General features: G+C 40.2%; 2 protein-coding genes across 5 annotated transcripts; one reads left to right on the top strand and one right to left on the bottom strand.

Annotated features, from left to right (window-relative positions):
• Positions 1 to 271: 271 nt before the first annotated feature.
• adcyap1a (adenylate cyclase activating polypeptide 1a) lies at positions 272 to 5,292 on the bottom strand. Of its 4 annotated transcripts, XM_062379019.1 has the most exons (7): positions 5,002 to 5,292; positions 4,710 to 4,814; positions 4,042 to 4,176; positions 3,426 to 3,530; positions 2,538 to 2,672; positions 1,898 to 2,018; positions 272 to 494 (listed from the first exon to the last, which is right to left on the bottom strand). In XM_062379019.1, the coding sequence occupies exons 2-7, from the start codon at positions 4,805 to 4,807 to the stop codon at positions 486 to 488; spliced, it is 603 nt and encodes a 200-aa protein (XP_062235003.1). In that variant the 5' UTR covers positions 4,808 to 4,814; positions 5,002 to 5,292; the 3' UTR covers positions 272 to 485. The 4 variants fall into 4 exon arrangements, with proteins under 4 accessions (XP_062235003.1, XP_062235001.1, XP_062235002.1 ...); XM_062379017.1 differs by having other exon boundaries at positions 272 to 2,018; XM_062379018.1 differs by lacking the exon at positions 3,426 to 3,530 and having other exon boundaries at positions 272 to 2,018.
• A 6,494-nt stretch (positions 5,293 to 11,786) lies between these two features.
• On the top strand, positions 11,787 to 14,875 carry LOC133932726 (zinc finger and SCAN domain-containing protein 21-like). Its single transcript, XM_062379535.1, has 3 exons — positions 11,787 to 12,110; positions 13,222 to 13,449; positions 13,561 to 14,875. Exons 1-3 carry the CDS (start codon positions 11,825 to 11,827, stop codon positions 14,388 to 14,390), a joined length of 1,344 nt encoding a protein of 447 aa, XP_062235519.1. The 5' UTR covers positions 11,787 to 11,824; the 3' UTR covers positions 14,391 to 14,875.
• The last annotated feature ends 2,137 nt before the right edge of the window (positions 14,876 to 17,012 follow it).

Below are 17,012 nucleotides of genomic sequence, written 5' to 3' on the forward strand. Positions count from 1 at the left end.
ATTTGTTGTTTACAAAATTTATTCATACAAATCTTACAACACTTTTTTTGAACATTTATTGACTGGACCTTTGCAGATCGCCATTTGAAGTAGTTATCTAATATTCACTTTCTACACAATAAATATATATATATATATATCTTTGAAGATTATTTCATTTTAGTAAGGCTGTTGGCGCTTTCATTATCATACATGTATGTTTTATGGAGAGGGGGGAACTGATCCTTTCCTCAGTTTTCACAAAAAATCCAATCAAGTGCTCTAAAAACAAAGAGCCAAAGAAAGCAAGCAAGAACGCTTGACGTCTAAGCTGGATGACGCTGAAGGAGCCTAGCAAACGTCTGTGCAACACAAAAACCACAACAGAAAGGGTGAAATGTAAGCCGATGATGTGCAGCATTGTAGGGCCACTAAATAGCCACCTGTGATTCATGGCGATTTTTAAAGTCGATGCAAGGCACCACAGCCGCAAACTGCTTCCTGCGTCACAAAGCCTAGAGGAGAATGCAAAATCAAAGAAAGATTTATACAATAAACACAAATCAAATAACTTTTTACCCTGCTCTTTGAAAACTAAAGATCAACTCTTGTTTTGTTTTTGTTTTTTTTATGCAAAATTTTACCTGATGTATGTAGGAACTGGGACAAAGTGTGAATAATGTCATTTATGAACCTTGACTCGTGTTCTTGTTCCTTTATTTTTCTTTCTCTCAATGTCTCTCTATCTGTGTTTTATTCCTCTCTACTTGCAACTTATACTTTCAATTCCCTCAATTCAATTGTCATTGACGATGGGTGAACTACTTTAATCGCAGTTTATCTTCATATACAATTAAACAGTGGGCTACCAGATGGTTCAGTAACAGAGGATATTGACATTCAGGGTAATTCTTCAACTGACGACAAGCTTCAGTGAGGAGAACAGAACACAAAACAACACCGAGAGAGATGACAGGTAAATAATGAATGTATATATATGTTTGCAGTAGTCAGAAAGCAAAACCATCTAGTTGGAGTCGTCTGCAGAGATGCAGTGGCTAGTGCAATTACTTTAATCATGCATTCTACTGTAGTTTTTTACATTGGTTCACATGACAGAAAAGGGAAGCACAATAGACCCAGAAGGTTCAAACACAAAAGTCCAAACTGCCCCATGTGTCTCTCCCAAAGAAACAAATCAATGGTTTACTCATCATGTAACGAGTATCATTTCTTTGTGTGTGTTTTTTTTTTTTTTTTATGCCTTTTTTGAAATTTGCCTGGTCGTGCTTTAAATGCAGTGATACTTATTATATGGGCAGAGAGACATGAGGAAACCGTCAGCAGAGTAAGAAGTTTCCAAACACACGGTTGAAGGAAACACAAGATTGGCACTTTACAGGAGTCAAAGGTGAAAGTTCACTCGGTAAACACCGCGGAAGAAAAGGACAAGAAAACCTCAAAAGTACTCTGGTCCTCATCTCAGATTTTTTTGTTTTTTTTCCTATCTTGACCTATAAAACTGGAACTTTGAAAGCCAGTAGGGCTCACGTCTGGTTTAAACCAGATCTGATCAAATAGTTATCGTTAATCATCCTTCCATCCAGTGACAGGATGCGGACAGATCTCTACCATTCATATCAATCAGCGGTGATATGTATAACATATCAGTCAGAGCCTCTCCACGTTCAGCATGTACGCTGCGGTGGCTATACAGGCGGGATTCAAGGTGAAATCTGACAGACTCGAGAGAGAGAGAGAGAGAGAGAGACAGGAGCACGAATGAGGTGGAAGAAGATTTGAGTGTTTGGAGCAAGATCACAAGGTTCAGAGTTAAGGGTGAGAGGAAAAAAAAGGGAGGGACGTGAGAGACGCCCCCCTGCAAGGACACGGCCTCGGGAAAGAGCCTGACACTCACCGGAAATTCGGGGGAGAACTGTTTCAGCCAGTCCCCCAAAAAAGCCTCAAACTCATCCCCGTCTGGGAGGGCGTCAAAGTCTATGTCTTGTAGGATACGGTGAAAACCTATGTCTTCAAGGCTGTTGTGAATAAAGACAACTAAACTCTTAATGTCACTTTACAAAAAGCAGCATTCAATACATTGATTGTCTTTTAAACAATTTATTTTCCTCACAATCTCTTATCTTAGCACTGACATGTTTAAAAGACAGGGCTGTTGGAGCGAATCGTCCCGAGAACAACTGTCTCCCCTCAATCAATAGGTCTAAGAAAAATAAATCAATGAATACATAAATAGAGGCTATTTTTTTCTTTCTCATAACGAACAAAAATTTGTCCACAAAGTCGATATATGTGTCCTCAAGTGCTTTAAGTACAAAATAAAAACAATATTATTATCAAAATATTCATTTTAATGGCTTACTTCATACATAAATACATGTTTAAGAACATAAAAGCGATCCACTGATTGTTCAGATGTCAGAATGACTTCATCTGGGGCTGCACACACTTAGGTTTTTTTTCTGGTATAAGTCAGGAGGGGAGGATGCTACAAATATGCCAGCCGGCGTCCTTTGTTTCTAATTTTCTGTCTATACCTTTTCCCCAGGACGGCCGCCAGGTATTTCTTCACTGCCATTTGCTTTCGGTAGCGGCTGTAGCTGTCTGTGAAGATCCCGTCTGAGTGTCGCTTGGACAGGGGCTCTGAGCTGTCCTCCAGCGCTTTCCCCCCGCTGCCAGAGACAAGAGGGAGGTTTTTCAGCATCACACTTACACACACACACACACACAAACACACATGCGACTGCGCAATCACCAAGTGACCTCTGCTTGTGGGGCTTAGGAGTCTGGATGCTGGAATTAGGATCTTAAAGGGCGGGGGAATAATGAGATAATGAGATTTATTTTGGTCGGAACAAATTCCGCCTGCAGGACTGATGTGCCTGCAAATCCGTTTTCCTTTATTTTGGTGTCACATCCTCCGTTTGTTTAACTTCTAGCCCATCCCAGGGCAATTTGGCACATCTCTCCAATAATATCCGATAAGGCCTGCTCATAAGACTGGAGTAAGTGCATGCCTCCCCTTCCATCAGCAGCCACTGGGACTCAAGGCAATAAATTATTCATATGGAAATAAATTCAAGCCTGCATGTGCGGGTTAATTCCCCCCCCCCCCCCCCCCCCCCCCCCCCCCGCGCGCATTAATGACACAGCTCAGATAGTGACACTTCCAAATCAATCAAGTGCCCATTTGCACCCACCCTCCTTTAATATAGCTGATCCAGTGGCAGTTTTTTTAGCAGCACGCATTGGGAGAAAAATGGGATCACAGACATGTATACAACACACGTATAACAGCGTGGATTGAGGGCATTTAAAGGTCCGTCAAAGGAGACAAAGAACACACACACACACACACACACACACACAGGACAGGAACACATCACAAAGAAAAGAAGAGGTGACAACCAAGAAGATGCTCTTACCCTACACGTTTTGCCATCTGAGATTGCAGATATTTCCTTGCTGATATCTGACCCAGCGCTTTCCTGTAGGCTTTATTAAACATGCCGTCTGCGTGCCTTTCCGTTCTGGGATAATAGATATAGCCACAAAGTGAAATCACCACAAACCCAGGGCATTTATAGAGGCAACAATGTCAAGTAGCTGCACTGCAGAATAAATATGTCTATATCCCAACATGTCAAGTGTAATATCTGGTTTTAAACTGCAGTTTTTTAAATGAAAGACTGATTAAAAATGTAGTCGAAATATTTAGATTACTATATTTGCTTCTTCCTACCTTTTTTTTTTTTAAATCTGATGAATCCACTACTTAAGTCAGAATTTCCAATTGGCTATTTTCTTGCAATTTGGAAATGTCCATTAGGTTCTTCTTATACTTTTTAAAGAAATTATGTTTTTCCTCAGGTCAGTTTAAAATAAAAAGACTTCAGAATTTGACACTGACTCACACACGAACACACAACATGGACAGAAATAGGACTACAGCAATGAGATGTTCAAACATGGAAGGTTTCCAACGCAAAACAAGGTTTGGGGTTTAAAAACAACCAGAGGGATGATATATATACAATTTACCTTTTGTCTGGAGGGTAATACAAAGTGTAGACGTCGCCATCGACAGGCGGAGGGTTTCTCATATCCATTTGGTCTCTGTCATAATCCAGGGACGGTAAAGAATTTCCATCCTCATCATAAACCTCACTGTCAAGTCTAGATAAAAAAAATAACAAAGCCTTAAAATAGACACATACAACACAGCTAACTCCCTGAAATCTTTACACTTATTCTCTATACTTCATTTTAAGCTACTTGTTACCACAGTTTAAAGGCAATATCCTTTGGAAAATATATTTTCTTTCAAATAAATCGTACTTTTCCTCAACAAAACGTTTCCTATTAATTATCTAATCACATACATTGGTTCAATGGCTCCAGGACAGATTGAGCCACTGTACTTCACTGCCTAATTCCCCTAAATTACATTAGAGTCGCTCCCTGGTGGATGTTTCTTCGCAATTATTTCTGTGTGAGCAGCCCTATGGATTGTCTGTCATACACTGTTATCCAGTAATCCAATAAAGGCTATTGTGGCTGCAGACATCCCTTACTGTGAGTCAGATATTGTCTTTGCCCTGTGCCCCCTGCAGCTGCTGCAGTGTCCAATCCTCCAGTTCCCTCATGCAACAAGAAGAAAAGAGGATGAACACCTGAAGACCTTAGGGATGAAGTGATGGAGTACATACCTAACAGTGGGGAAGCTAAGCCCCATAGGTGAGCAGTTGACGCTGTAGTGCATTATGATTCCATAGATGAGTAAGGCTAGAGTCGCTTTGCTAGACATTGTCCTGCTGTAAGAGAAAGACACAGTAAGTGAGTGTATAGCAATAACCGTCCATAAGAAGAATCGTGAGGTGATATTCAATAACTTTAACATCACACCCATGAGTTTCTAAGGGGGAAAAAAACACAGCCACACCTGAGTTTCCCCTCACACGCTCCGCGCTTTTACGCAGCGTAAAAAGTGCCTCCTCTTACCAGTTGCGATCCGCTGAGCGATCCGCTGAAGACCTCAACTGGGGAGAGTGAGATAGGATCTCTATCTCAGCCTCTCTCTCTCTTTCTCTCTCTCTATCTCCTCTTCCCTCCTCTTCCTCTGTTCCCTCGATGAAGCGCTTGTCCGGTCTCTTGTTAGCGGAGAGTGCAGCAGCGCTCCGTGCGCCCGCAGCTTACTTCTCGGGGGGTTTTACGCGCAGCTTGTCTGTGATGGAGATCAGCGCCGGCGAACATTTGTCTGCGGAGAACTTCCCTGCGTCCTGTGAACTTAACTCCCCCTTGGTTTTTTATCCATGAATCTGAGCAGGCAGGCCTTTTACACTTGTCGCGTAGGTAAGGGGAGGGTGGGAGTTGGGGTGGAGAGGGGAAGGGGCGGCTGCGTCATCGCCCCCCCCCCCCCCGCCACACCCATCAACACCCCCCCCCCCCCCCTCCGCAGCCATTGGAGAGCCTCCTCTATCCGCGTCAATGAAAGACCCCGAGACAAGTCATAAAAAAAGAGTGGGTGTTGGCGATTCAAACATTATGATTAATTCTACAGTGAATTGATGAGGTCTGACGTCACGCCATAGATAGGATCACGTGGCATGATGGGATGGGAGGGAGGACCCCCCCCCCACACACACACACACACACACACACACACACGCATACCTCACACAAAGTCGTGTCTCCATGACTTCAGGGGACCTTGACTTACATTGAGTTCTTACTTTAACTTTAACCATAGTTACTACTTTGTCCAAACCTAACATTACCATAAACCCAACTGAAATCCGTAACCTATACTTAACTGAAAGTTTTAACCTACACCTCACCTAAACCTAACCCAACCATTAACTTAAACCTAGACTAACCTAAACCTGACCCTAACCTAACCCTAAAACCAACCCTCACCTAAACCCAACTTACATCCCTAACAAAACCTTAACCTTAACCTTAACCTTAACCTTAACCTTAACCTTAACCTTAACCTTAACCTTAACCTTAACCTTAACCTTAACCTTAACCCTAAACTAAACTTAACCATAACCAGTATCCAACCCTAGCCTAAATGTAACCCAACCTTAAAATGTTGTGATTAATGTTAAAGGGACTTGTCTTTCATCCCTATACTGTGACTGTGTAACAGACTTAGTAATAGTTCAGTACAGGTAATTGTGTCGTGGAGGCCCCCCCCCCCCCAAACCATTCCACTCCACTAAGGTCAGAGGTCACACTCCACTGCACAACCTGAGTCATCTCTCTGAATAATTTGGTTTCATGAACATTCAGATGAGGTTGTTTTGATCCTCTTTTCCTTGAATGGACGTCCTGCTGTCGTGTCAGTAATGAACCAGCTTCGTTCTGTGGAAAAGCTGCAAGTGTTTGTCATAACGCTGAGTAATCCATCGCTTTATTACAGCTGTGGAAGAAATGTCCTCAGCCTTACAACAGCTATTGATTTGATCTCACACGGAGACAAGGGTTTTATTGGAAAGTGCTGAAACCTGATATGTTAGTCCGGTGGAGCTGTCCAGTGCTGAAATGTGACTTCTCCCATAGAAAAGTTCTCTCTCTTTGATGCATGTGGCTTCATCGATCAGTCAACACGTCCTTCCTGTTCACACACAGCGTCCCAGAGGTCGGACTCAGTCACAGAACCAGATGCTAAGGACATTTACACAGTTGGAACCTGACTCACCTGGTGGAAGGTGGGGGCTCTTCCCTGTTGCTGAGGTTGAAGTTCTGTGTGACACATGTAATTCAACCCATCAGTAAGATCCCCGTTGGAAAAGCACTGAATATATTATCATATTATTATTATCATCATCATTACAACTACTACGACTACTATTAATTGGTGCTGCTATTGTCAAAAACATAATTGCATCCATGAAAATCACTATGATTACTTCAATCATATCAATCAGTCTGACAGACCTTATCTGTTTCTGGTCTCTCTATCTTTTTTCTCTCCCCTCTTTCCCACCCGCCTCTCCTCGCTCCCCCCATTTGTCTCTGCTCGCCCACACGGAATCTGGTTCTGTTGCAGGTTTCTCCCGTTAAAAGCCTGATTATGTTTCTGTCTCTCCACAGTCACCAAAGTGTTTGCTCGTTGTGGAAGTGTTTCACTATAATATTCATAGGTCTCAATCTGACTATGTAAGTGCTTTGAGATGATGTTGTGCCTAGGCGCTACGCAAATATAATATAATTGAATAAACCAACAATACAACAATGTAAAATTACTCCATTACAGCTATTTCTATATAAGTTGAAGTATTATTTGGTCAAATGCTCCAAAGCTCTGCCTGTTTTGAATCGCTCAGTCTCTGGAACTGCTTACAACTCAAAGACATCTGGAATGTAAGTGTCCCAGCTGTGAGAACCGTTGTGTTTGGGGTCACAAGCCAAACATCACATTCAAGTAAAGCTTCACCTTCGCAAATGAAGTTATGTTTTCATTAATTTCATTATGCAAAAACCACTGAAAAGATTTCTATGAAACTTGTTGGAAGGATGGGACGTGGTCATGAGAGAAAGTCTTGGGATGGATCAACACCTTTTTGTTTAATCACTTTCTGACTGATATATGTGAGTCTTTGTAATCTGGTGACGCTTTTTTATATTTAAAGTGATTATTTATAAAGATATATGTGCTCTACTGAGTGATACACAAATAACAATTCTTTAATCTTAAGCTCATCATACTATATGTTTCTAGTTAAAGCCTTAATTGGTGAATTATCAAGTATCTACAGCTTTCAGATAACTGTAGTAAGGTAAAATACTTCCTTCTAAAATATATGGTAAAATGCAGATAGTTGAGTACATGTTGTTCATAATTGTGTGGTTCTACCATTGTTTGGTAGAACCTTACCTGGTCAACCGACTGGTTCCCATGCCTGGACATTAACAGTCCACTGGTTCTTCTTTGCACACGTTAGGACCATGTGTTGAATCTTTAGTGGGTGATTCAGAGCAGTCGATCCTTTCCTGGCTCTGACGTCAGGCGGCGGTTTGCTTAGCGCAAAGAAACTCTTTGCTCTCAATTCTGAAGATGCTGAGGGAGGAGGGAGAACAAGACTCCGTGATGAGAGTCCTCGTCTTGTTCTGAGGAAACACTGCTTCCATGTGGTCATGAAAAGGAAGTGCACTGAAGTGTAGCAGGAAGCTTTTAAAATACCAAGGAGCCCATGAACACAGAATCAAGATCTGTAACTAAAGGAAACGTTTGGTAAATGCCCCTGGACTTACAATTGAAATGTAAAGTTCACTTAATCATCCTGTTACAGTGTGGTACTGCCAAAACCTATTTGGAAAATCAAGTTCTTCTTCTTCTTCTTCTTCTTCTTCTTCTTCTTCTTCTTCTTCTTCTTCTTCTTCTTCTTCTTCTTCTTCTTCTTCTTCTTCTTCTTATACTGGGGAAAAAGACATTGGCAAAAGTACTTTGGTAATGAAGTGTTTCTTAAATCAAAGTTAGCAATTGTGTTAATATAACGTGTTTACTTGAGCTGAAAGAACTTAATAATTTGTGTGTTAACATATATATAATTGAAGTAATATGAAACATAAAAAATCCACTCAGAGGCACAGGCACCGGACATCATAACTTAAACACCACATGTAAATAAAAGAAAACCAGGCCTGTCATCAAGATAAAGTTACATGATTTGTTATTTTTCTTTTGTGGACAGTGCAAAGTGGGAAATAATTAGGATTAACATAAGATAATCATATAATAATGATGGTCTGTAGAAAATTAAAATGACGATGAGTAATTTGGTTTTGTTCATCTCTTATTGACATTTCAAAGAAATGAGAGCTGATGTTGCTGCGGTATCAGTTTGGTCTAAAGCTAATTAATGAGAGAATATAAAGCAGATACGAATATTTATTCAGTAATCCCCTGTCGCTCGACTCATCATCAAGCTTTTATAATGATTGTGGAATATGAATAATCATGCTTCTATCTAAAAGCATTTTATCGCTTGTATAAAGTTAAATGAAGTGATTATTCGTTTTTTTTTTAAACTGATCATAATCTAATATAATCACTACAACCAGTAAATTTTAAAACTGGCTCTCCTGACCGTAACTGCTCAGTAATCTTGTCAGTATTATAAATGAGAGGTGAGAGATGTGTGAATAGAGTGAAATACAACATGCTCCTGTTTGTTCAGATGATTTCTCACTCAGCAGCTTCCGTAAATCCAAACCCTTTAATATCTTTTGACTGGAAGAGGAATCATAACGGGGATTCCAGTGTCTGGCAGAGCAGACACTGGAAGTCTTTTTACACTGTGATGCGACTGCCTGTTAGGGACAAGCTGTGTTTATGATCGTAAACTATTCACTAAAAACTGATATATCTAGATTTAATAAGCCCATCCCTCTTTATAATCATATTAATAATAATAATCATACATTTTCAGTGTATTTTTCACAGTGTTTAACAAGATACAATGATAAAAGCAGTTAAGAGACTGTTCAAATCAAAAGGAGTTTAAAATAGATATAGTAAAATAGAGAAAAGTGATAAGGAAATCAAGGAAATAATATCAAAAAGAAAGGAGGTTACATGAATGCCATTATATAAATATCTGTGTTAGAAGGTGAGGTAAAAAATATAATTAGGATCAGTGCATCAGACCCTATGTAAGATTAAAAGCACATTTATAGAAATGTGTTTTACAGAGTGATTTAAAAGAGGATGAGGATAAGTCTGATGTCCTCTGGGAGTTTGTTCCATAGAGTTTTTTCCTCTAACAGAAAAAGCCTGGTCACCCTCAGTGCTCAGGTTATTTGGTGCTCATTTATTAATAATCATTTTTAAACCTTAACCAACAAATAATGAAAACTTAATCCTGTTGTTTCTGACTAAAATATCAAAATCAGTGAAATACATATTGTTTTTACAGCAAACTGACGGATAAATAACCGGCGACAGCTTTCGTGACATATCAACAGTTTTTTAATTAAACTCAGAGGATGACAGGAACATTATGATGAGAGTAATTAAAACTAGGTTCATATTGAATAAATAAACATTGCATTAAAAGGTTCGGCTGAAAATTGTTGTTTGCCAAGTTGGGCAAAAATTTCTGATACAGGCGGAACCCTTAAAGCCAGTAAGTGATAAAACCAAGTCCGTAAAAGAGGGGACTTCTTTATAGTAATTGCAGGGAGCACACATGGGGAGGAGGTAATCACCAGAGTTATATACAGTGAGAGGCTGTCAATGTTGACCCTGGGAGTTACACTGATAACACACCAGCCACGGCTCACTGTGACCACACAGATACGTTTCATTAATGAATCACATGAGTGCATTTTATATTGCTATATCTTTACATTTTAATTTCAAACCTTATACAATTATTTATTTGATGTACATTTCATATTCTAAAGGTAAAAGCTATACAGAGAGCATGTGGAATATGACTGGAGCTGTCATTTGAATATTTTGAAGAAAAGGTAATTATACCACATACATGACAGTGTAATACCACTATAGCAATTTAAATTAAATAATTGATGTACTTTAACTATTCATATTATGTATTTTATGTATCATACTTATCTATATGAGTCACTTTACTGCTTTTACATACTGTGTTTAATTATATTGTATTGAAGAACATATTTCTTTGGCTTGTCATTATACAGTTGCTCATTTGTATATTTGTATATTACCTTGGTAAATCTTTATACCAGGCACAGTTAGATTTCTGTTATTTGTATGTATTTACACAATGACAAAAAAGTGCTTAAATCTTGAATCCATTAAATAGTTCACATCAGGTGGTTTAATTATTATAAAGCTTAACTGGTCAGTGAAGGATTGTGGTAGTACAGAAAAATATCAAAACTCTACAAATAAATAGATTTTAATGTTATTATCTTTTTATGTATACGCTGTTTTTAAAATATAACATTATTCATAAATAAAGAGATGTTTAACTGCTGTATAATGTGGATGTAAATGTTGGGGCAGATTTCAGCAGCAACATTTGAGGAAATGTTTTGAACATTCAGATCAACATCCACCACAGTGTAGCTCTGTTGCCAACAATACCCCAAGATACAAGATTAACTTTAGTAGGGCCCGAGCAGCGAACAGCGGGAGACAGTTGATTGAAACATCTATTGAAATTGTAAGGATTTTTTATGTTTTTTTTCAGGAAAATGAATTGGCTTTTCGAGGGCTTTAACATGGAGAAAATTAGAAAGTGCTGAAAGTTGACTTATTCTGGAGTAATTTTCAATTGGCGTGACAGAAGGGCTTAACCCCCCCCCACACACACACACACCCGTCCAAGCCTGAACAGCTCTATGTGTCAATATTTCCTCAGAGTCAAGGCGCCACCCACAAATCAGTGTGAAAATGAAGTTGTTGTAACATTGTCCAATTGACACAAAATTGCTCACGCTTCATCAGAACCCCTACTTGAACAGATCTATTACTGTATGTTATAATACTGATGGCGCCACCTACTGCCAACAATAGGCACCACCTACTGGAATATTACTTTACTGTCTTGGTACTTTTACCTCAGTGAATGATCCGAATTCCTCTTCCACAATTGGTTGAGTTTATCAATTGGCTTATACTTTAGTACTTGTTTGACAAGTACTTGTAACAGAGTATTTCTACTGTGCAGTATTAGTTAGTAGAAATATGATTTGATTTTCGTCCTCCAGTCCAACAGGGGTCGGTGCTGTCTCGGAGCTCGGAGTCTCTGTTTCCGGTAGCTGGCTGTCTTTTTCATAGATATAGTCTTTGTCCCCTCAGAGACTCAGAGTGGCAGAGAGGAGGAACATGTCCGCCGTGCAGCTGCTGCGGGTGTCGGTACATGAGCGGATCAGCGCTGCCGCTGAAGACTTCTTGCTGCAGGTGGAGGACGGAGGAGGAAAGGCTCGAGTCCCGGAGCTGAGAGCGATGCTCACTGAGCGGCTAATGGCGGCGGTGGAGCAGATCCTCGCGGGGCTTGAGGAAACCTTGTTTGAGTACGATGACCGAGTGGAGCGGTCCGAGCGGGAGATCTGCCGCCAGAGGAGGCTGCTCGAGGCCGTGATGCAGCCCAAAGTCTGGCTGCACAGAGCAGGTCAGTCCCTAGAGGAACCGCTAACATGCTAACGGTAGCTAGCATAAGCCCGGGCAGCGGAGTTAACACGTCACTTCCGGTCTCTGTCTGCTGCACAACCTCTCACCTGAATAATGAGGAGGATTTGATGCTGTTGTGAACGAGTCTGTGCGGAAAACCTCCTGCTGTGTTGCTCACGGTGTTGTGCAGGTTCACACCTCATGAACTAGTTCAAAGTTCAGTTCATACAAGTTAACATGAATAGTTCACGTTCATAGTTCACCATTTAAATTCTGAACTAGGACATAGTTCAGTTAATTTCATAGTTTAAAGGTGAAGTGTGAAAATGAAAGACTGTTTTTTAAAGAAAAATGTATCCATCACAGCCCCTTAACTTAAACTGTGATTGATATATTTAAATTCCTAAAAGAAATGTTGTTTTTAATTGTTTATATTATTGCTAATTTTGCCTGCTAATTTATTCATACCCTGCAAACAAAAGGCACAACAAATCATATTGCTATGCCTTGCTATGAAACCAATTATTAGGCTAAACCTTCATTTCTATAATTTAAATGTATAAAATATATGTGTGTATGCGTTGTGTGGGAGCGCGCACACACACAGTCGCCCGCTCCTGGTATTTCATGCTGGGCTGATGCAATCAGGATTTAACAAATCAACGTGATGTTCCCTCACGTCCACTTTCAACATATGAAAACTGATACGTAAAGTTCACTGTTCGAGAAAAATATACGCGACATGCACAACACTGCACAGGCGGGCCGAAGAGCTGCATGCGTTTCCAGAGCCGCGGGTTTTACCCACAGGTCTTCTCTGAAAGTAGCTTAACCAACTAACTAACTTCCCCTCGCCCTGTTCTCCTCTGTAAGTGACCTAATTGGTTTATTTGGCGGCAAAATTATTTTTTATATATACCAGAAACCCTTTTTTTTATGCTGCTTCCTTTACAAGCTGCGTCGTAACACCAACTGTAAAATACCTCAACATCTCTGCATTCTGAATGTGATCCTTCAAAAATCTCAACAGTCGACATTAAATGACACAACACAAGTTTTTCAAATCATTTCAGGAAACTCTTAAATGATAAACGTGTGTATTTTGGTTTCAGTGTGTCCTGCAGACATCAAGCAACTGATGGTGATTATAGAAGAGGTTCCCCCTGAGGAGCAGAAAGATAACAGAGCGGACTGTGGAGGACCAGACCCAGCCAGGAACTCAGGTCCTGATGGACGTTTACAACCAGGTTGTGAGGACGAGACTGAAGACTCTTCTGAGACTGAAGACAGTGAGGATGATTGGATGGAGACCAGGGAACCTCAGACTGGTTTGAATACAAGTAATAACAAACAGCCTTGAAGTGATATGTTGACATTAAATTACACATCACAAGTTTTTCAAAACACTTCAGGAAACTCTGACATGATAAACGTGTGTATTTGTGTTTCAGTGTGTCCTGCAGACTTCCAGCAACTGATGGTGAATAAAGAAGAGGTTCCCCCTGAGGAGCAGCTGTGGAGCCGCCTTGTGGTCCTGGAGGACCCTGAGCCCCACCACATTAAAGAGGAACAGAAGGAACCGTGGACCAATCAGGATGGACAGCAGCTTCAAGGACTGGAGGAGGCTGATATCAAGTTCACATTGACTCCTGTCGCTGTGAAGAGTGAAGAAGATGAAGAGAAACTTAAATCGTCAAAGCTTCATCAGAGTGAGACAAAGAAGAACAGAGTGGACTGTGGAGGACCAGAACCAGCTAGGAACTCAGGTCCTGATGGACGTTTACAACCAGGTCCTGAGGACAAGACTGAAGACTCTTCTGAGACTGAAGAGAGTGAGGATCCTTGGATGGAGACCAGGGAACCTCAGACTGGTTTGAATACGAGAAATAACAAACAGCCTCTAAGTGATATTGGATGTAAGACAGAAAAAAAATCATTAAGTTGCTCTGAGTGTGGTAGAAGATTTAACCAAAGGGGCCATCTAAATATCCATATGAGGATTCATACAGGAGAGAAACCGTTTAGTTGCTCCGAGTGTGGTAAACGATTTAACCAAGTGGGTGTTCTAAATATACATAAGAGGATTCATACAGGAGAGAAACCGTTTAGTTGCTCTGAGTGTGGTAAAAGATTTAGCCGTAGGGACAGTCTAAATATACATATGAGGAGTCATACAGGAGAGAAACCGTTTAGGTGCTCTGAGTGTGATAAAGGATTTAGTCATAGGGGCAATCTAAATACACATAAGAGGATTCATACGGGAGAGGAACCGTTTTGTTGATCTGAGTGTGGTAAAAGATTAAAGATTCAGTCCTATTGTACAAGACATTTGAGGATTCATAAAGGAGAGGCGACACAGTTGCAACTTTTGCAAAAAAAAATACTTATTAGGATTTATCAACAGATATTCATATTATACATAATCATAGTTCACTGTTTTAAATAGACTTAAAAGTGGTTATGTCCCTATAAAATATAAGTCATTGAAAAACACGAAAGATCTGTGTTGATATATCTTGTTTTTACTGATTTCTACATAATTTCTCTATTTTTCATAATGTCCTTCATGTTGTTTTATGGTTAAAGTGTATTCATTGCACAGTATGAATGTGTGTTTTAAACTAGTTCATATGATTAAATAAGTTTGTTTAACACAATGGTTTCTTGGTTCGTGACATTCAATGACATTGTATGTTCTCCTTCATGTATTGAATGTGTTTCCAAGAATAAAAGTCTAATAAAGGATGATGGCGTCGTTGCCCTCCTCCTCTTTGTTTCTGTACGAACGGAGGCTGCACTGGCTCCAGTAGAATTGTCTCATGAGACAAATTAATCAGCTTCTCACAATCAGACAGGTTTGTTCACATTTGACGTGAAGTTGGAACTGGGAATTTTCAGATCAGAATATCTGACATACGCACTCTCGCACACATGGACAGTTGAGCAGCGATGACGGAGGAGCCCTCGTTGACATGACTGACAGTAAATGTCAAATATAAGGATTGTTAACTTCAGAGACAGCTGTGATGTCTCCGATCTATCACATTTAAGAATTATTTTCATATGCTTGTGTTTGTACTGGGATGGTTTGGCTCCGTCAGTCATCTGTGTGATACTGGACTCAGTAGATCACAGATCTATATAAAACAAAATAGATCATAGAATAGAGATCAAAACAAACTAATCTAATGAGCAACATCTGAGGTCAGGAAGTTCGGTTTGGCATTGCTCCGTTTGGAAGAAACTATGCCCGAACAGAAGCTGTTCGGACCAATCAAATTGTCAGGGCGGGCTTTATACGATGATGGACAGATGATCAACCATAGATATCTGATCAGCAGTTACGTAATCAACTACGTCATCAAAGAGCGCTTGGGTAGACTTTGTTTTCCACAAACATGCCTGCCGCTGGAGAGCTGAGATATGTACATGCTGCCATTGAGTCTGTTTTAGAAGACATCGGCAGCGCATTCATTTTGAAAGAGAATCAGAGAAACGCGATCAAGGCATTTGTAGATCGAAAAGATGTTTGTGCTGTCCTTCCTACGGGATTTGGAAAAAGTTTAATTGATCAGCTAGCCCCGATGGTCACGAAGAAGATGGGACACGGGAATGTCGCGTTCCAGCCGTGATATTAAGTTTTTACAGGACCGACAAATGCGATACGATTTGTTATATGTGTTGTGGAGTTGTAATCCTGAACGGAGAACTTGTTCATAGGTGGATTCACCTTTACTGTTTGTCTCAAAATGCTGATCGTGTTGGTAAGTTCTCCGTGTAGCCTTAAATTATTTTTACAACACCGGCAAAAATCGTTTTTACTCATCTTCTTCTTCTACTTCTGCCAGCGTGCGTGCAGTTGAGTTCTGTTGACAACAACTATGCGTCGCTTTACATACGTCAAATCATTTGTTGCTCTGATTGGTTGTAGGTCTATCCAATTGAGCGAAGAGGCATTTTTTTCCCTGGTTCGGTTAAAACACGCCCCCTAATCACAGCTCAATGGAGCAGTATTAGACTCATATTCTGCCTTGAATTATGAATATGACAACGTCAAGCTAACGGGTTGCCGACCCCTGTGTAGAACTGAATTTGTTTGATGTATTAGACGCTTTTGTGTCTTCTGTGACAGCAGTGTCCATCTCTTATAGCCGTCCTCTGGGAACACTTCCATTGTCATTTTGCTTCTATTTGCTGCGCGTTTCTGTAATGTGTTGTGTTGTGAAATTGATGAAGATGCTTTCTGACTTTGCTTGTGTTTTGTCAACTTGCATGTGTTTTCCTAAGTTGCTGTTCGTTTAGCTTTCAGGGCCACCTTAAAGTTGCCACTAAATGCAAAATAGCGGGCTTCCTGTTTTGTTTTTCATAATGCCCATTGAGATTTTTTAGTTTTTCTGGTTTTCCATTTTATTCCATTATAGTTGAAAATTGGTCTCTGGCTCGTACACGTCCACAAGTCCAAAAACGCACAACATATCAATTACCTTAAATATGTGTTAATACAAAACGTGGTACCATATTGTAATATATTGCATTTGTATAACACATATGGATCAAACTGAGAAACTTGAAGAAACAATAATGTGACATTTAGTACATTAATATTATTTATTGCGAATTATTATATTTTGATATCATCTTTTCCCAAACCCTCTAAGTGGAATCCGATTTTGTTTATGGATGTGCTCCCACAGCTGCAGTAGCCCAATTGCAACCACCAGGGGGATGTAGAGCTCTGCATTTGTGACTGTGCAGTAGTGACGTGTCCTCCCGTGTCGAGGCTTCGAAGTGTGTGTCGAGTAATCGAGGAGGATTTTTATGAAGCGCGTATCGAGGCTTGTGTTGATGACGTATGTGATGACGATTTTGTACGTGTATTGCCATCACGAACATCATTAATTAG

The sequence above is a fragment of the Platichthys flesus genome, chromosome 21, assembly GCF_949316205.1.
Source record: "Platichthys flesus chromosome 21, fPlaFle2.1, whole genome shotgun sequence".
NCBI classification, from domain to species: Eukaryota; Metazoa; Chordata; class Actinopteri; order Pleuronectiformes; family Pleuronectidae; genus Platichthys; species Platichthys flesus.